This window comes from Chanodichthys erythropterus, chromosome 9, assembly GCF_024489055.1.
Source record: "Chanodichthys erythropterus isolate Z2021 chromosome 9, ASM2448905v1, whole genome shotgun sequence".
NCBI classification, from domain to species: domain Eukaryota; kingdom Metazoa; phylum Chordata; class Actinopteri; order Cypriniformes; family Xenocyprididae; genus Chanodichthys; species Chanodichthys erythropterus.
The window spans coordinates 10331844-10351549 of record NC_090229.1 but is presented as its reverse complement, the minus strand read 5'-3'; the positions used below and the strand labels follow the sequence as shown (position 1 = coordinate 10351549).

Here is a 19706-nt window from a genome sequence, read left to right as displayed (position 1 = left end):
GGGGACTATATCGACCACTAAGTTTGTCATATTGTCAACAACTAACGTTATATCTCATTTGTTTTCATTTGTGAGGAAGCGTTTATGCTTGCACATCTCTTTATTCCTAGAGTTTATTTTGTAGATTTGTAGTGCTAGACACGCACATTTATTTCGGTTGTGAGAATGTGGTCGGTAGACTTTCGATTGTTGTGAGAATGACTCGTTTTAATTAATCATTGTAGGGAGTGATTCAATGAATCACTTATAACACTTGTCGTCGCCACTTATTATATTCCCTACCAATAATAATTCCCCAATAATCTACATCAAGTAAGCCAGATGCTGAGCAATATTGGGCAAGAAAGGAACAAAAAAAATCTTTTTGTTGAACTGCTTCAAATGATTCGAGTCACTGGGATGAATCAAAATCCACATCGCTACAAATCATGTGAAATCTGACAGTATAAAGCAGGTTATGTCGCCTCATTGATCTACATAAGCTTTTTTTGTTTTTTTAATGAATGGAGTTGGGACTGCTGATTGTAAAGTACTGGATGTTTAACACTGTACTCTCATCTGTGTTGAGAGGAAGTTCTGACGTTTGCTTCCTTAATTCTTTGTCCATTATCTAACTTACCTTAGAAATCCCAGGATTGCAAAATGGGCTTTTGGTTTCAGTTGCTTTTAGATATAACCCACTCGAGCATCAAAGCGATTCAGTCTGTTGAATGAGACGGAGGAGAGATGGCAGACAGTCCGGATGAAACTACCAAATTAATAAGAAGCAAACCAGCCCGAATCAGGTGACTTTTTCGTTTTTTTCCCCTTGTATGGTCTCAGGTTTTTTTCTTCTTCATGGTTTTCATGTATTTATTTAATTTGTTTATACTTTTCAGACATGGAAGGCTTTTCCTTGCTGTCTTTTCAGCTGTTTTGGGCAATTTCAATTTTGGATTTGCTTTAGTGTTCCCCTCCCCTGTCATCCCCCAGCTTAAAAAGGGTGATGACCCTCGGCTCCAAATGGACATCCATCAGATATCATGGTTTGGTGTAAGATAATTTATGTATAGAAGTGTGCATCTATGTATGATGTGTTCAGTGGCTAGTTGCATATACTTAGCCTTTATGTTGAGACTGTGTCTTTAGTCAGACCAACTTGCAGTTTGTTAAGGGGTAATTAGTCTTACTTTTCAGATTCAAATTGGGCCAATCTGTTTGTTTACGTGACTTACATAAAAAATGACGACTAGCTTGTAAGACCAGTCTTAACAGTTCAACTGACCGCAGATCTCATTCTCTCTAAATAGTTTCTTTTCTGTCGTTTAGTCGATTTTCACCCTTGGAGCAGCCTTGGGGGGTCTTAGTGCCATGATGCTGAATGACCGAGTTGGGAGAAAGATGAGCATCATGTTATCTGGAGTACCATCTGCTGCAGGTCTCCTTGTCATGGGGGCCGCACAAAACTTCTGGATGTTATTATGGGGCCGATTTCTGACTGGCCTCGCTGGTGGTATCACTGCTGGCTCCATTCCTGTAAGTTATCTGTTAGTCCATGTTGTTTATCAATGTTTGTATGACAACGTGTTGTTAAAGGGATCATGACATAAAAAATGTAATTAGCCTTGATCTTTTGAGATATAAGAGGTCTTTGTACCATTAAAACTTCCTGCAAGATTCAAAGCTTAAAACATCCTCCTCATTATAAACAAAGCATTTATTTAACCAAGCTCCGAAAATGGCTTAATGTGGGATAGGATTTTTGACGTCACATGAGCAAATACATGCCTCCAGAGCAAGACATCGATGAATATATATCATCTCAACTTAGGCCCCGCCCACTGGTGTTCAGTTGTTTGCTGCTACACTGCTGTCTACACTTGATACAGTAACAGTATACTGATGCATGTTCTGTTTATGACGTAATCTACTTGATTTTTGTCTGCTGGCAACAGGACAAATAGACGCTTGACGCGTCCTGTGTAAACAGCACGTTTGCGTCTCTATACAGACTACAAAAGGACCTCAGAGTCAGAAACAATGGATGGTTTATTTTTAATGGCATCCCGGATCACGTCAGGGGATTATATGTTTGTTCAGAGCATTTGACTGCAGATTTTTTGTAAACGAGGCACAGCATAATGGAGAGTTTGCAAAGAAACTTTTTTTGAAAGAGGAAGCAGCCAACTGTGTTGGATCTGACAGAAGCTGCATCACAAACTGTAACTAAATAATTTCATAATGCTCTGTCTGTAAATGTTTTATATGGATAATGTTTCAAAACACTTACTCGCGTGCAATAGCGAATGACCATTGATACTGTTTCCTATGCAATGACGTTAGCCAATCATAACAGTGGCTGTTTACTGACAAGCCTTAAAGGGATAGTTCACCCAAAAATCAAAATTTGATGTTTATCTGCTTACCCCCAGCGCATCCAAGATGTAGGTGTCTTTGTTTCTTCAGTAGAACACAAATGATGATTTTTAACTGCAACCGCTGCCGTCTGTCAGTGGTATAATGCAAGTCAGCGGGAACTTGGACTATAAGAGTAAATAAAACTTGCTTAGACAAATCCAAATTAAACCCTGCGGCTCGTGACGACACATTGATGTCCTAAGACATGAAACGATCGGTTTGTGTGAAAAACCGAACAGTATATCTCTGACAACGGCAGTGATGTCTCGCGCATATACTTCAATGAGAGCGAGACATCACTGCTGTTGTCAGAGCGCGATCAGACCAAACGAATCGAGTGATGAATGCAGTTGGACATAGTGGTGTATTAGAGGTAAAAAATGATATAAATACTGTTCGGTTTCTCGCACAAACCGATCGTTTCGTGTCTTAGGACATCAATGTGTTGTCACGAGCTGCAGGGTTTAATTTGGACTTGTCTAAGCAAGTTTTATTTACTGTTATTGTAGAAGTTCCCATCCACTAGCATTATTTGACTGACAGACAGCAACGGTTGGAGTTAAAAATCATAATTTGTGTTCTACTGAAGAAACAAAGACACCTACATCTTGGATGCTCTGGGGGTAAGCAGATAAACATCAAATTTTCATTTTTGGGTGAACTATCCCTTTAAAGAAGCTGCCTCTTAAAAACTGATCATTTCAGACAGAGGGACAGAATGTGATTTTTTTTGTGCAAAAAACTTTATTAACATTTATAAGTGAACCTCAAGGAATGTAAAAATAATTTTCAAAAATCCATGTCATGACCCTTTTAAATATAAGGCACATTAAATGTCAATGTATATACAAGTTTGTTTATTGTGCCTAATGGATCTCATTAACAAATAAGCTGATGTTTTTTCACACAGGTGTATGTGTCAGAGATTTCACACGCATCTGTGAGGGGTATGCTGGGTTCATGTCCTCAGATCACAGCTGTCTTTGGAAGTCTAGCACTCTACGCTCTTGGTGAGAGAGCTCATATTTCTCGGGTTGTTTTGGCTGTATGATGAAACACATTTTCTCCAACACTTTTAAGAATTTCCAAGCATTTATCATATGCATTGTCCTGTAAGTCCTCTACGAATGATGCTATTTTATGGTCTCTTTCCAGGCCTGATTTTGCCATGGAGATGGCTGGCTGTGGCCGGGGAGATTCCTGTGGTTATCATGATGATTTTACTTTGCTTTATGCCGACCTCCCCACGTTACCTTACCATGAAAGGAAACAGAGCAAAAGCAGTCAAATCGCTAGAATGGCTCAGGGGCCCCAATTCTGATTACTTGACTGAGTTCAATAAGATCGAGCGCAGTATTAACTCTCAGGTAAAAGGCATATTGCCGTGAATTACATCATGTTATCAGGGCGGTTTTGCCATAAAAGAAAAGGTCATGCAATTGAATACAATAAGGGAGAATGGGGTCATTTGTATTGTTCCATTTGTTTAATCACAAATTTCAATATTCAGAAAGCTTAAGGTATAAAAGCTGTTTAAAGATGTGATGCATTTGAATTTTAACCTAAATTTTAGTTGTTGGTTACATTTCAAATAGCAAATTGTATGATTGAATTGAAAAAAATCTTCTGCACAGGGGGGTCTGGCAATTATTGTTTGATTTAGTTATTATAGTAGAAAAAAAATCAAATATGCATTAGACAAAAATACAATATTAAATGTCTTGTATGTTCTCTCCAACAGGGCGCACAATGGAGTGATCTTAAAACACCTTTATACTATAAACCTATCCTAATCTCAGTCTTCATGAGATTTCTGCAGCAGATGACTGGTATAACCCCAATTCTGGTATATTTGGAGCCCATCTTCCACATGACAGCTATATCACTGGTATGTCTCACAGAGTATATTTACCTATTTATTACTATGAAAAAACTGAAAGCGCATTTACCCACTTAAATAAAAAATGTCATTCAGGAACCGAAATATGATGCAGCATTAGTGGGAGCTGTAAGATTGATCTCTGTCGCTATTGCAGCCAGTTTGATGGACAAAGCAGGTCGAAAAGCTTTGCTCTTCACTTCAGGTTTGTGTAGAATGAAATAAAGTGTTATACCTGGTAAATTTATTGGAAACAGACCAATGAATAAAAGATCTTATTTTTTTCCCTTTAGGATTTTTGATGTATCTAGCCACGCTTTCAATGACCATGTACACCCACAGAACACCATGCAGCCATGGCAATCTTACCTTAACAGAGGGTTTGAAAAGCGCCGATGGAGGCTCAACAAGCCCTGCCTTCGATCCAGTGACTCTAATTCCTCTCATTAGCACTATGGTCATCATATTTGGTGAGTTTGATAAGTTTCAGGAAGTTTGTTTATGTACAGTGTGACCAGTTTGCTTTTACTTAATGTACAACTCACTTTTTGTTGAAAGTGAAAGGCCAAGTATGGTAACCTATACTCGGAATTCCGAATATGGGTGTTCACTACTCCTTGGAATTAGGAGTAGTAAGTAGTGAACACATATACATTGCATACTCTGAATTTGTCGGAATTCTGAGTATGGGTGTTCACACACACCCGGAGCAGTGGGCAACCATTTTGCTGTGGCGCTCAGGGAGCGATTGGGGGTTAGGTGCCTTTCTCAAGGGCACCTCAATCATTTTCTGCTGGTATTAAGACTCGAACCTGACTCTCAAACCATTAGGCCATGACTGCCCCATTATGACACTTTAGTTAAGGGTGTTATAGCTCAACATTTTAATTTTTAAGTTTTTACTTTTAAAGCCAATTCACATTGGACCAACAGATGCCAACTAATGGCAGCAGACACTTTGTCAGGTTTTGTCAGATCAGAGTGTTTCCCATGTCGATTTGGTCGCCACTTGTTTTTGCCGATTCAACGTTCATTGTGGGGTCATGAAATGTCTGAGAAATGACTGTAAACTGGTGATTTGTCCGCAGTGGTTTGTGTCTGTTGGTCTAGTTCTATTTCCTCATGAAGAATAACATTCAGCATAACTTCACTGATAACTTTCCCATGCAGGTTATGCTATGGGTTGGGGACCAATCACATGGCTGCTAATGTCAGAAATTTTACCCTTGGGTGCACGTGGTATAGCATCTGGTTTGTGTGTTGGTGTTAGCTGGATCACAGCCTTTGTACTGACGCAACTCTTCATGCACGCGGTGGTGAGCTAAATCTCTTTTTACACACATAGAAACAGGAAATGAAAAATACTGGCTACTACCTATAAAAGTACCTTTATCTTTTTACTTAAAAATCTTTATTCATTAATCTGATACTTTAGCATGTGCAACATCCTTGTTCAAGACATTAAAAAGAAAATACAAGTTGCTCTTGATAATTTACTTGTTATTCATGTTTCTTATCTGATTTTTATTGAAGTATAACTGTCAAAGGCAAATTTGATAACACATCTTTTCATATAGGAAGCCTATGGACTTTTTGCACCTTTCCTGTTCTTCTGTGTCGTCTCTGTAGTGAATATAATATTCACTGCTAAATGTGTCCCGGAAACTAAAGGCCGAACTCTGGAGGAGATTGAGAACTATTTCAGGACTGGCCGAACCTTCACCATTCTTGAGCCTTAAAATGTCCACATATGCTATTTCTATGACAGATAATATTAATGTATAGTACACACACAATTCTATACTAATGTTCCTGTATAATTTCTCTTAAAAATGCTGTCTAGTATCCATTAACTAGAATAATCTAAAAGTAAAATATTTCAATAATTGTGTATATATATTGTATAAGTATGTATATTACTATCAAGATTAAATGTCTACCATCCTCTTAGTTTCTTTATGATAAGATTATGTGACTGGACACTGCACTTCCCTTTCACCGTTCCGCAATTGTTTCAATCAGTGTGGCCAAACTAAACCTATATTGCACAAAATGTGTTTGTCCAGGAACAAAAGTACAATGATACAGAGAAGTTCAGAAAGCTTTATTTCATCCAGATGGGTGTGGACTGCAGCTAGACTTGAGCAAGAATACATTCTGCTGGCCTTGGTCATGTGCTGATATATAAATATTAGGTAACACTTTACAGTAAAGCTCATTGAACTTGAACTAATAATGAACTACATTTATACAGCATTTATTAATCTGTTAATGTTTATTTCAGCATTTATTAATACATTTTAAAAATCTTGTTAACATTAGTTAATGCACTGTGAACTAACATGAACAAACAATGAACAACTGTATTTTCATTAACTAATGTTAACGAAGATTAGTAAATACTGTAACAAATGTATTGCTCATGGTTAGTTCATGTTGGTTAATACATTAACTAATGTTTAACTAATGAACCTTATTGTAAAGTGTTACCAAATATTAATTGTTAATCACTGAAGTTAATGTAGCTGTGCACAAAAATGATTCTTTGGTTCTTATTTATACTTCCTTTTATTTTGTTTGTTGTTTTTCTTGATTCTTCTTTCCCAATGAATTAGATCTGTTAAGCATATTTTTCAAACAAAAGCTTTCTGTTTTAGAGAAAACAGAAGTTTCTTCTCATCGGCAGCTTTGATATGATTCCTCTTTCTTTTTTCAAACTGTATGATGCTGCGGTGCTTCCTGTCAATCAACACTGACTCTGTGGTATCCACCAAAGCTTACTACAGTTGTGAAGGCTAAAAATTGTCAAAACACCTACAGGTGGTATGCAGTGCATTATTCATCTGATAGGCTAATGGACATCATTCTTGGTTCTCAATCTCTGAAACTGACCTCCTACACCAATGAATGGCAGATTTAGCCATAACCAATATAATAATATCAGTAAATTGTTACTTTTTAAAGTGAAATTCAAGAAAAAAAAAAAGTCAATAAAGATAATTTGATCTGCAGTATCCCAGCATGTAACCTAATTATCCAAGGGTTAAGTTGCTTACATGTTCAAAAAGCCTTTTTAACAGAAAAATCATGTGATGGTTGTTTGGTGTTAAGCTGCCTGTTAATGGGTGTCTGTTAAGTGAAGGGTTGCCAAAAAATGTTAGGCACTACAGGCATAGACTAACGCTGATATACAGTATACTGTGCAAAAGTCTTAGGCATGTCAGTATTTTCACCCCCCAAAAAGGGTTTTAAGCTAGTTATTTATCTCTTTTGCTGTCGTGTGTCAGTAAGAAATATCAGTTCCTTACTGACACACGATTCGATGATGGTGAAATCAGATCTCAATGTGGAGCACCGGCTGTTGTCAGACTTACTGTGCATTCAAAAATCTCACTGGATTATTACAATTAATGGCAAAATGAATGTTTAGAAACTGATATTTCCTACTGCCACACTACAGCAAAAGATATAAATAACTGGCTTAAAACCCTTTTTGAGGGGTGAAAATACTGCCATGTGCCTAAGACTTTTGCACAGTACTGTATGTGTGATAACATAAGAGTGTTAAACCTTACGCAATCAGGAGGACCAGACCTGTTATACTTATGTAACATATTATATAGATCATTATATATCATATATTTATAGATGAATGTGTGGATGTTTTATTCATTTCTCCATAGTGTGAGGAAACATTTTAATTAATTGTGATACCTAAATATGTTCTATGGTTTAACAGTCTAATACTATATTTTAAAAGCTCTACAGGTTTAAAATATCATAAAAATCATTATTTCACAATCTGTTGATGTCCTGGGCTGGCTTCACCAACTCATAAAGAATGCACCCCGCGAGCATGTTTTAATTCCCGTTGATTTTTACGTAACACCCTGTAGAAAGTGGCTGCAGCCAGGAGAACATTAAGTCGCATTCAGCAGCGCCGGGTTACTCAAGAGAGCTGAGGAGGACCCCTCCAGTGAGTTTCATAATTAGGTTGTGTAAGGGCATGTTGACGTATGAGGTCTTTGGAAGCCAGCGGGCTACAAATGCAGTTCCTCGTCGCAGTGAAAACTTTGATTTGACCCCCAACCTCGGACCAAACATGAAAACGACCAAGATTAAAGTAATTGGAAGTCAAGTAATTTCAGCCGAACTTGTGGTAGGATTACTACTCAGCATTGCCTATCGGATGTGTTCCAGTTTGGCTTTTTCCTCAGAGGTGGGTCTTTAGTTGTTGTGTGAGTGAAATCAAACTAATCGTTTTGTGTGAAAATGCCTGCAAAATGGCAAACACAGTGTTTCCTTTAAAATACAATGGTAGCTAATATCCAATAAAATGCCATACTACTGTTTTGAAACTGGAACAAATTGATAGTCAAAGTCATAAGGCCAATTTCACTCAAAACAGTTTGAATGGAACAGAACGCATCGGTCTCGAGACGCGTACTTGACACGCGTTGTAAAAACGCAACGCGCTCCATCTGAACACAAGAACAGTTTACTAACAAACAGCTAACTTATTGGGCTTCTTGGCTGGTATTATTGTTACTATGGTAATAATACTTTTGTAAAGCGTTACATTCTTGTGTTGCAGGGGGAAAGCGTCATTGACGGAAGCGCGCACTTTGAAGTAACGCGCTCACTCGTGTGTGTGTGGGTTGCCAGTAATGTTAAGTTCATTTTCTTCAAAAGCAACAACAATCCACTATCTCTTTCAGCTCATTCCATATCAAGGCTTGTGGTAAGTGCAATGCACAAGTTGTTTGTTAGAGAAATCCATATATTGTGTATATTGCACCAACATATGTAATATTTTAAGGGTTATTCTTCAAATATACACTACCCTTCAAAAGTTTGGGTTCAGTAAGATTTTTTTTTAAAGAAATTAATACTTTTATTCATCAAGGATGCATTAATTGACCAAAATAGACGGGCAGTTTTGATGTCACAAAAAATTATATTTCAAATAAATGTTGTTCTGTGAACTTTCTATTAATCAAAGAATACTGAAAATAATGGCAATGGGTATTAATAAAAAATGTTCTTTAGCACCAAATCAGCATATTAGAATGATTTCTGAAGGATCATGTGACACTGAAGACTAAAGTAATGATGCTGAAAATTCAGCTTTTTTACATTATATTTTAAAATATATTAAAATAGAAAACAGTTATCTTATATTGTAATAATATTTCAAATATAACTATTTTTACTGTATTTCTGATTAATTAGATGAACTATTAAATGTTACTACATTTTCAAATATGACGTAAATACGATTTTTAAATGTCTTTCTATACAGGCTTTCCTTTCATTGTTAGGAGTCTGCAAAGAGGGATGCATTCAAGGAAGAGATCGTAGACATGTATGTAACATGAAAACCTGATGTGAGCATTTTATTATAACAAGTCACTTTGGTATGGTAAGCATCTGTACACGAATGTAAAATTCAGTACTCTTGACTTTTTCTGTTCTCTCATATTCTCCAGCTTCCCATGGTGGATGTGGCAGTTTTCTTATTCTTTCTCCTAAGCAGTTTGATTCTTTTGATCATGGATCACAATCAGTTGCAAGGCTCTTTGAAACGATCTGAACGGCTCAGTAAACCCCAGAGGTTTTTCCTTCAAATGGATTTTTTTGCCAACTTCACTTTTGGCCTTATGTGGTTGGTTTTTCCAGGATGGCTACTTGGGTCACAGGTAAAAATCTTGGACTATTTGAAGGAGATTGTCAAGTCAAGTCACCTTTATTCATATATAGTGCTTTATACAATACAGATTGTTTCAAAGTAGCTGTATTCAGTGATGCAAACAAAGTTCAATTCTGCTGTACAGCAGCTCTAGAAAGAAAATATTGTTGAGCTGAGGTCAGTTCAGTATTGATTCAGTTCCGTTCAATAACTGTGTAAAGTTCATCAAATATGAAATGAGTTCAGTTCAACTATAAAGCAACTCTGAAGAAAACAGATGTCATCAAGTATAGCAGAAAGTTCATGCTATAGGAAGTTGAAGTTCTACTAGATGCTATTATCCATAGATATTAATCCTTTTTGTATCCACCCATTGTAGATAAGTGGATCTGAGGATAATCTTCATCTCACACGTGCATTTGGAGCCATGATGGTTGGAGACAGCTTTGTTTCTTTTACCACTCAGAAACAAATGGCAACCAATGAGGTATCTGTCTTCAGCAGCCGAGCTGTGGTAAGTCATATTGTCAGAACAAATTGCAGACATTAGGACTTAAATTTGCTCCAAGATGATTTCACATGATTAAGCAAATTATAACAACTGCAAAAAGTTATATATCTGTATTTGATATAAAACTTAAAATGACCTGTGTTGGTGTAATTTAATGCAGTCAGGTTAATTCAGTCAATATTTTTTTTAGCATGAAGCATATTTTTTTGCAATTTTTTACAGTGTAGTCCTGTAGTATTTAGTGCCACGTGTGTTACTGTTTTGTTAATAATAAAATCAGGCAAATAATTTATTCTTCAAATACACACTACCATTCAAAAGTTTGAAAGGAATTAATACTTTTATTAATCAAGGATGCATTAAATTGATCAAAAGTGGTGGTAAGGACAGTTATAATGTAAAAAAAAAAATTGTTCAAATTGTTCTTTTGAACTTTCCATTCATCAGAGAATACAAATATATATGTATATATGTGTATATATATACAGTACAGTCCAAAAGTTTGGAACCACTAAGATTTTTAATGTTTTTAAAAAGTTTCGTCTGCTCACCAAGGCTACATTTATTTAATTAAAATACAGTAAAAAACAGTAATATTGTGAAATATTATTACAATTTAAAATAACTGTGTACTATTTAAATATATTTGACAAAGTAATTTATTCCTGTGACGCAAAGCTGAATTTTCAGCATCGTTACTCCAGTCTTCAGTGTCACATGATCCTTCAGAAATCATTCTAATATGCTGATCTGCTGCTCAATAAACATTTATGATTATTTTCAATGTTGAAAACAGTTGTGTACTTTTTTTTCAGGATTCCTTGATGAATAGAAAGTTCAAAAGAACAGCATTTATCTGAAATACAAAGCTTCTGTAGCATTATACACTACCGTTCAAAAGTTTGGGGTCAGTAAGAATTTTTATTTTTATTTTTTTGAAAAGAAATGAAAGAAATTAATACTTTTATTCAGCAAGGATGCATTAAATCAATCAAAAGTGGCAGTAAAGACATTTATAATGTTACAAAAGATTAGATTTCAGATAAACACTGTTCTTTTGAACTTTCTATTTATCAAATAATCCTGAAAAAAAATATTGTACACAAATATTTTGTACAATTGTACACATTAAATGTTTCTTGAGCAGCAGATCAGCATATTAGAATGATTTCTGAAGGATCATGTGACACTGAAGACTGGAGTAACGATGCTGAAAAATTCAGCTTTGCATCAGAGGAATAAATTACTTTGTGAAATATATTCAAATAGAAAACAGTTATTTTAAATTGTAATAATATTTCACAATATTACTGTTTTTACTGTATTTTTAATTACATAAATGTAGCCTTGGTGAGCAGACGAAACTTCTTTTAAAAACATTAAACATCTTAGTGGTTCCAAACTTTTGGACTGTACTGTATATATATATATATATATATATATATATATATATATATATATATATATATATATATATATATATATATATATATATTGGTAACACTTTACAATAAGGTCCATTAGTTAAACATTAGTTGTATTAACTAACATGAACTAACCATCAGCAATACATTTGTTACAGTATTTACTAATCTTCGATAACATTAGTTAATGAAAATACAGTTGCTTATTGTTTGTTCCTGTTAGTTCACAGTGCATAAACTAATGGTAACAATTTTATTCATGTATTAGTAAATGTTGAAATTAACATTAACAAAGATTAATAAATGCTGTGTAAGAGCAGTTCATTATTAGTTCATGTTAACTAATGTAGTTAACTAATGTTAAACGTGCTCTAAGTGATCCTGGGTGGAGTAAATTCCTGTTGACGTTCGATGCGTTGTCAAACAAAACAGAGGCTAGCTAGACCCTCCCTCCTCCTCCTCCTCCTCCTCCTCCTCCTCCCCTCCCCTCCTTGCTTCCTAAAACAGTCATGAACGCGCATTTAAAATCATTCTTGTCGGTTATTGGCTGGAGCATGTTTATTATGTTTTGTGGTCCAGGCTGCACTAGTTTGTTTTTATTGCTGTTTTCGGAGCTTGTGGCGACTACAGAGACCGCATTTTTTTACAGTGTGTTCAGGGGACAGGCAGCTTGTGGATAGTGAAGAGATGTTTGCTATATGTGACAAAAAATGTTTTGGCCTAAAAATGCGTGACATCACTTAGAGCACCTTTAACATTAGGAGTTAAAATGTTACAAAAAATATCTATTTCATATAAATGCTGTTCTTTTTAACTTTTTTATTCATTGAAGAATACTGGGGGAAATACTTTTTAGAAATCCCCTTGTTCTAAAAAAAAATTCTGTAAACACTGCGTTGTCTCAATAAATATCTGTGTACTCACGAAACGACTGAAACCGACTCAAAACGACGTAGTATACATGCCAGACCAGTATGTGGCACTGTAATTCTGCAACATAGATACACTAAAAACGGAGAAGAAGACTTGGAGCATGAGCAGAAACCTTGCATGCTGTATACAAACTTTAGTAAAGCTAATAAGCTCAGTAGCTTCTGCAGCACGAACACAAGCATGTAATCCACCATTGTTGTTGTTGTTGTTGTTGCTGTTACGTGACGTAGCGGTGTCTGGCTAGGTTCAAGACATGAGGTGATGACATCCTCGCTTCACAAAATATACGGATTGGCTGTGCACACGAAAACACAATGGTGCCGTTTTCAGATTCATCCACTCTGGTACCTGGTTTAAAAAAAAATAGCGGTTTCAGGCACCCAAAACGGCAGATCCGTCTGGACGAAATGCTGATACAATACAAAATTTACAGCTAAACTCGGCTCTAAATGCAGGTAGATCTGAATGCCAGTTTGCAGTCAGTTGTGGAGGATATTTAGTCTGTCGAAACATACATCATGAAGAGAACAGACATTGTTTCCAGGGGGAGTGGAGGTTAACCTTTTTGATTAAAGATTACAAGGACAGTTGGTGCCGATAGCCTCGTGGGCAGCACGTCGACATAGCGGCGTTGCACTTCAGGCGACCCGAATTCGAGTCCCGGCTCACGGACCTTTCCCGATCCTGTCCCCCTCTCTCTCTCCCACTTCGCTTACTGTCCTATCATAATAAAGGGAAAAGAAAAAAAAAATTACGAGGGCATAATTATGTGTATGGATAAATCATTTATAATAAACACTGCAACATTCTGTTAAAAAAAATAACAATTGTCAATTTTGATTTCATGGTGACTTTAAGCATGTATGAATCTGTATCCATTTAGGGGACTTTGGCAGTTGTCGTCTTCATGATCCACACCCAGCTCACCACATCGGCGTGGAAAACCCCACATCTCTGTTTCTGCCTAGTAGGTGTCAGTTTCTGGGCTGCTAACTCCATCCTTGGTTACCTGAGCTCCAAAGACACGAGGACAGAGTCAGTGAATGATATATATTGGCGTGCTGTACAGAAAAACGACAGAAGACTTTATGTACAATAGGTATTTTTCATATGCAAATATCTGCAGACATCATTCTGTGCATTGATGCTTTATGCTTTATGAACTGTTTATACTGTAAATATACTGTTATTGAGTTTATAAATATGAAATACATGTATTCCTTTGTAAATAATTGTTGTTTTTAATTTATACTCATGAATATTGTAATCAATATTGTTCATCATGCAGATAAAGACAAAGTGGTCATGTTGTGAGTGCAAGTGATGTGAAGAGCACTTCATAAAAACATTTTGTCAGCTGTCTGTGACCCGCCTTTCACACTCTTAGGTGTCAAGTCATTCTGCTGCAATATTCACTGAACCATTTGTTTTGTAACTTTAAATCCAACAACGAATGTTCCCTCAAGCACAAAACTGCAAATATTCCAACATGTATGAACTGTGCTGGAGTGCAGTTTCTGTTTTTATTAGTATTTTTCTTTTTTTATATATTTGTGAAAATAAGGATTATTAGCATAGCATCAAAATGTAATAATTCCTCAGAATATTCTTATTCACAATCAGAACTGTTTTGCTAGATTCTGACATATGCAAGAATCTTTCTTTCTTTCTTTCTTTCTTTCTTTCTTTCTTTCTTTCTTTCTTTCTTTCTTTCTTTCTTTCTTTCTTTCTTTCTTTCTTTCTTTCTTTCTTTCTTTCTTTCTTTCACCTCTGGCCAAGTGGCTACATCTCCTGTCATGTGCTCATTGTCACTGGCAGCTTAATAAAGTGTTTGGCAGTTGTTTGGTCTCTTTTGCAAGACCTGTGTGAGCAGTAACAATGACCTTAATTCAACTTTGTTCCTTCTGCAAATGCCATGATGTAGTCTAATTTAACAAGAGCCTGCAAAGCCCAAATAAACAGCTTTACCGTGCAGCAGAGACCTGTTAACACAGACTGTGCCCAGAGCCTTGCACAAGAAATCTGATTCAACAGCTCAGTTATGGCATAGTGTGTGTTTTAAATATGGTCACTTGGTGGCGCTCCATACACAGATTACAGTCTCTGCTGGCGCTCTTACGTCAAATAATAGACAACAGTGCTGGTAAATTTACCATGAACTGTTATTAAAATGCCATTTCTAAATTACAGTTGCATAATCAGAAATGAAACTACCGTTGAATGTAGCTCAATTATCATAATAAGCTCTTTATCTTGGAATATTAAGCAGTAAGATGACTTTACAGGCTTGGTTCAAGATGGCTGTTTCATTCAGTCCCTCTTTTTCCTCATACACATAAGGGGTTAAAGTGAAAATTCTGTCATCATTTTCATCCCCTTTTTTTCTTCTTCTGAGGAACACAAAAGGAACAAATTCTGAAGAATTGTACTGTTTGCTCTTTTCCAACGAATGGCAGCTGAAGGTTTCAAATGTCAAAGTGCACAAAAGCACCTTAAAAGTATATAGTAGTACATACGACTCGTGCACTATGTTCCGAGTGTTCTGAACCCATAGCTTTGTGTGAAAAACAGACCAAAATTGGTCAAAAACGATATAGACACATTCTATACATTAAATGACTTTTTTTTTTATATATATTCACTGCCCCTCAGATCTGTGCCCATTAGTTTAATTTTTAAAAAGTTTTAAAGGAAAAAAAAAATCAGATTTATTTTAATTATTTATTTAATTATTTTTGAGGTCTAAACATAAAAAAAAAAACACATTTGGATAAAATCTGGATATTCAAAAAAACAAACAAACAAAACAAGGATTTTTGCTGTCAGAACAACCGATGTAACTTTTGGCCCTTTAGCGTTTAAAAAACAAAACTGCACGCATTTTGAGAAGGACATTGTTTTGGTTGTGCTTCAGTTCTGCGACTGTGAGTTGATATGGCTATCCTACTGCTCATAAAACATTCACTATAAGCTTAAAGGTGCTAAAGAGGATGTTTTGTTTTATACATTTTTGCAATATTACTTGAAACTGTCTTTACTAACTGATAAAAGACTATTTATTAGGTGGGTAACACTTTAGAATAACTCACGCTATGAAGCATTAGTTAAGCATTAGTAAATAGTCAATTCATCATTTATAAAACATTAATAGACATTAGTAAGCCATTTATAAATACAGCTATAAATGCTTTGTTCTTGATTTATAAGCATATCTATAATGAGTTTAATAATTGTATTTTCATACTTTATTAATGATTAATTTATCATTTCTAAATTATGTATTTCATTATTCACAAACCAGTTATTTAGGAGTTGTCAGTGGTTCATAAGATCATTTAGTAAGTGTGAGTAAATGATTAATAAAATATTTAAATGTACATTTATGCATCTTATTATTTAGACATATAGTAATAGTTACTAAGTGTGTTAATAAATGCTTTATTAACATATTCCTAGTGTCAAAACTACCTCAGTACTAACTTTAAAACATTAGAGAACAGCAGTGCGGAAGATCACTGAACCTTTATCTCATTTATAAAAGCTTTACAAAGCATAAATAGTCTTCACTTTAGATGAGCTCACAAAAATAGTTAACTGACAACTTCTAAATGTTTTATAATTACCTGAATTAATCATGAATTGCAGTAGGAATATGTGTTAATAAAACATTTATTAGCACACTAAGTAACTATTACTATGTGTCTAAATAATAAGATGTATAAATGAACGTTTAAATAGTTTATTAATCATTTACTTACACTTACTAAATGAACTACTGACAACTCTTAAATAACTGGTTTGTAAATAATGCAATACTTAATTTAGAAATGATAAATTGATTATTAATAAAGTATGAAAATACAATTATTAAACACATTACAGATATGCTTATTAATCAAGAATAAAGCAATTATAGCTGTATTTATAAACTACTTACTAATGTCTATTAATGCTTTATAAGTGATGAATTAACTATTAACTAATGCTTAACTAATTCTTCATAGTGTGCAGTTATTATAAAGTTTTACCATTAGGTGCACTGAAAGGAATAATATTAATATACATCATCTGTGCACGAGGTAGGGCCTTAAAAACATCAGCCAATCGTTTACGCGATAATTGGCTCTCTGGCTTGCCAATCACTGCCATGACGTTCCTTGTGAAAGACATGTGCGGATTGGCTCTGTGGCTTGTCAATCACTGCCATGATGTTCCTTGTGAGAGACGAGCGCAGCTGTGCGCTCCAGTAACTTTCCCCACTCCACAGGCGCTGCATGCAATGTTTTTGTCAGGAGACAGGAGTAACAACTGCAGATTATGAGTTACCTGCGGTGAGTCCGACATAATGAATCCATTAACACGACACAGCGAATGCTGGTGGTAAACAAACACTTGTGTTCCAATACTCGTGCACGAGTTTTGGGAGGCGTTCCCTCGAAATGAGCTGTGAAGGAGGGGGGGGTTGTTCTTACGCATACGCTCATTTCAAAAACTCACTAACAGTCTTTGGTTTCTCAGTCGATGAAAAGATCCTCTTTAGCACCTTTAAGAGATATAACCAGTTTAGATGGGAAGGATCTCAAGCTGACTACTGAAGATGTTACTAGCAATAATAGACATGGTACTTCCTTGAAAATAAATTCCAGCACAACACTAACAACCATAATGAAATGTCCCTTCACAATAGATAATGCGTTACAATGAACTCTGTTAGAGAGCTACAAATGACAATTTATCTGTTCAATAAAATACCACTCACCTGTTGAGTAATATAAACAACATCTCCTCATCACTTTTACAACATTTCAAATCCCTCAGTTCTCAAAAGCCAAGCCAATGTTGATTCTTGTTTTATTACGAGCTCTGTCATGTTCCCTTTTTGCCAGCAGACTCTACTCTATTCTGCGTTTGATTAAAATGGGTGATTGATTCCCCAGAGGTTTGAGATTTATCATCCACCATGTCAACTAACCTGCCACTCCCACGAAATACGTATATGACAAGATGGCCATGCATGTTTTGGAAGAAGGATTGATGATGATGACTCAATATTAAAATTTTGTAAATTTTGAAAAAAAAATTACATAGTGTAGACATTACATATAGTGTACCTTTAAGAACACTGACTGAAGCATCTCCATTTGATTTGACACATGGTTTCTTTGATATACTTCCATAATTCAAAATAGCCTACTGTAATGTGCTGATAGGAATAGGGACTCAGACACAAGCTGTCTGTTTGGACAGTGTGGCCGTAGACCCAGTCAGCAGAGCCATAGCTAAACCTCGCCATGAGAACAACAAAATGACTTTGGCTGGAAAGTCCAATCTCTATCAGATTAAAGTCTTCACTGTAACTGCTGAGCTCAGAAAGGGAAAGATTCATAAAGTCCAGCCTAGTTGACGTCAAGAAGAAAGTAGTTGGAACAGTTTTTCGATGTGTTTTTTTCAGTGTGCTTTGGATTGACTTTTTGAATTGTGTTAAAATGAATCAATCCACAAACTTCTGTTTTTAGGTAATTCTTTGAAAATAGTCCTTTTTCATATCAATACTCATTTTATTACAGTTCCTTGACAAATTTTACAATCATACATTTTGAATTAATATTTTTGAGTTCTATAAAGAATTCAATTGCTTGTAAAACTGTGGTGTAATAGGCTTCTTTTAAGATAATATAATACAACTAGATAAAAAAGTTTGAGGACAAACTTTAAGTTGGCTTGAAAAAGCATAGCCAGAAAGTTTGAAGTTTTAAAAGTTTGAAGTTTGAAAGTTTAAGTTTTATTAGATAGATAGATAGATTGGTAATTGTCACAGATGGATACTATGGAGTTTTTATAGAGTTATTAGCATGTTCTTAGCCCACTTTAGCACTTAGCTAATCACTATTAGCATGTAGCTATTCACTGCTAGCATGTTGAAGTCCAGATTGCTAGCATGAGTCAAAAGAGCCAACCGCCATGTCTCTACGATGTACTGATGCAGAGATATAGATTTTGCAAAACGGTTGCTAGGGTACTCTGTTTGGTTGCTAGGGAGTGGCTTGGCAGCTACCAGTGATGATACGCCAAAGGCTGCTTGACAATATAAACCAACCCCCATGTCTGGAAGATGTTCTGATGCAGAGATATAGATTTTGCAAATTGGTTGCTAGGGCACTCTGTTTGGTTGCTATGGTGTTGCTTAATGCAGTTGCTAGGGTACTCGGGGTGGTTGCTAAGGTGTTGCCATGCAGTTGCTAGGGTACTCGGGGTGGTTGCTAAGGTGTTGCTATGCGGTTGCTAGGGTGTTGCTATGCAGTTGCTAGGGTACTCGGGGTGGTTGCTAAGGTGTTGCTATGCGGTTGCTATGGTACTCGGGGTGGTTGCTAAGGTGTTGCTATGCGGTTGCTATGGTACTCGGGTGGTTGCTAGGGTGTTGCCATGCGGTTGCTAGGGTACTCGGGGTGGTTGCTAAGGTGTTGCTAGGGTACTCGGGGTGGTTGCTAAGGTGTTGCTATGCGGTTGCTAGGTACTCGGGGTGGTTGCTAGGGTGTTGCTATGCGGTTGCTATAGTACTCGGGGTGGTTGCTAAGGTGTTGCTATGCGGTTGCTAGGGTACTCGGGTGGTTGCTAGGGTGTTGCTATGCGGTTGCTAGGGTACTTGGGGTGGTTGTTAGGGTGTTGCTAGGGTACTCGGGGTGGTTGCTAAGGTGTTGCTAGGGTACTCGGGGTGGTTGCTAAGGTGTTGCTATGCTGTTGCTAGGGTACTCGGGGTGGTTGCTAGGGTGTTGTCATGCGGTTGCTAGGGTACTCGGGGTGGTTGCTAGGGTGTTGCTATGCGGTTGCTATAGTACTCGGGGTGGTTGCTATGGTGTTGCTATGCGGTTGCTA

At 36.3% G+C, this 19706-nt stretch overlaps 2 protein-coding genes across 4 annotated transcripts; both read left to right on the top strand.

The window, feature by feature from the left end:
* Window positions 1-642: 642 nt before the first annotated feature.
* On the top strand, window positions 643-6226 carry slc2a6 (solute carrier family 2 member 6). Its single transcript, XM_067394527.1, has 10 exons — window positions 643-785; window positions 879-1032; window positions 1309-1515; window positions 3308-3407; window positions 3553-3764; window positions 4139-4285; window positions 4373-4481; window positions 4570-4746; window positions 5447-5592; window positions 5854-6226. The coding sequence occupies exons 1-10, from the start codon at window positions 727-729 to the stop codon at window positions 6013-6015; spliced, it is 1473 nt and encodes a 490-aa protein (XP_067250628.1). The 5' UTR covers window positions 643-726; the 3' UTR covers window positions 6016-6226.
* Window positions 6227-7783: 1557 nt separating this feature from the next.
* On the top strand, window positions 7784-14904 carry LOC137026264 (uncharacterized). Of its 3 annotated transcripts, none has more exons than XM_067393543.1 (6): window positions 7786-8495; window positions 8871-9017; window positions 9579-9641; window positions 9766-9975; window positions 10345-10479; window positions 13717-14896. In XM_067393543.1, the coding sequence occupies exons 1-6, from the start codon at window positions 8283-8285 to the stop codon at window positions 13930-13932; spliced, it is 984 nt and encodes a 327-aa protein (XP_067249644.1). In that variant the 5' UTR covers window positions 7786-8282; the 3' UTR covers window positions 13933-14896. The 3 variants fall into 3 exon arrangements, 2 of the variants coding, with proteins under 2 accessions (XP_067249645.1, XP_067249644.1); XR_010895867.1 differs by having other exon boundaries at window positions 7787-8495; window positions 9579-9663; XM_067393544.1 differs by lacking the exon at window positions 8871-9017 and having other exon boundaries at window positions 7784-8495; window positions 13717-14904.
* The last annotated feature ends 4802 nt before the right edge of the window (window positions 14905-19706 follow it).

Coding starts and splice junctions, on each gene's coding strand:
- LOC137026264 (XM_067393543.1), top strand. CDS start 8,283: ATGTTGACGTATGAGGTCTTTGGAAGCCAGCGGGCTACAAATGCAGTT. Junction 9,018..9,578: donor ATTCCATATCAAGGCTTGTG/GTAAGTGCAATG, acceptor CTTTCTATACAG/GCTTTCCTTTCATTGTTAGG. Junction 10,480..13,716: donor TCTTCAGCAGCCGAGCTGTG/GTAAGTCATATT, acceptor GTATCCATTTAG/GGGACTTTGGCAGTTGTCGT.
- slc2a6 (XM_067394527.1), top strand. CDS start 727: ATGGCAGACAGTCCGGATGAAACTACCAAATTAATAAGAAGCAAACCA. Junction 4,286..4,372: donor ACATGACAGCTATATCACTG/GTATGTCTCACA, acceptor AATGTCATTCAG/GAACCGAAATATGATGCAGC. Junction 4,482..4,569: donor AGCTTTGCTCTTCACTTCAG/GTTTGTGTAGAA, acceptor TTTTCCCTTTAG/GATTTTTGATGTATCTAGCC.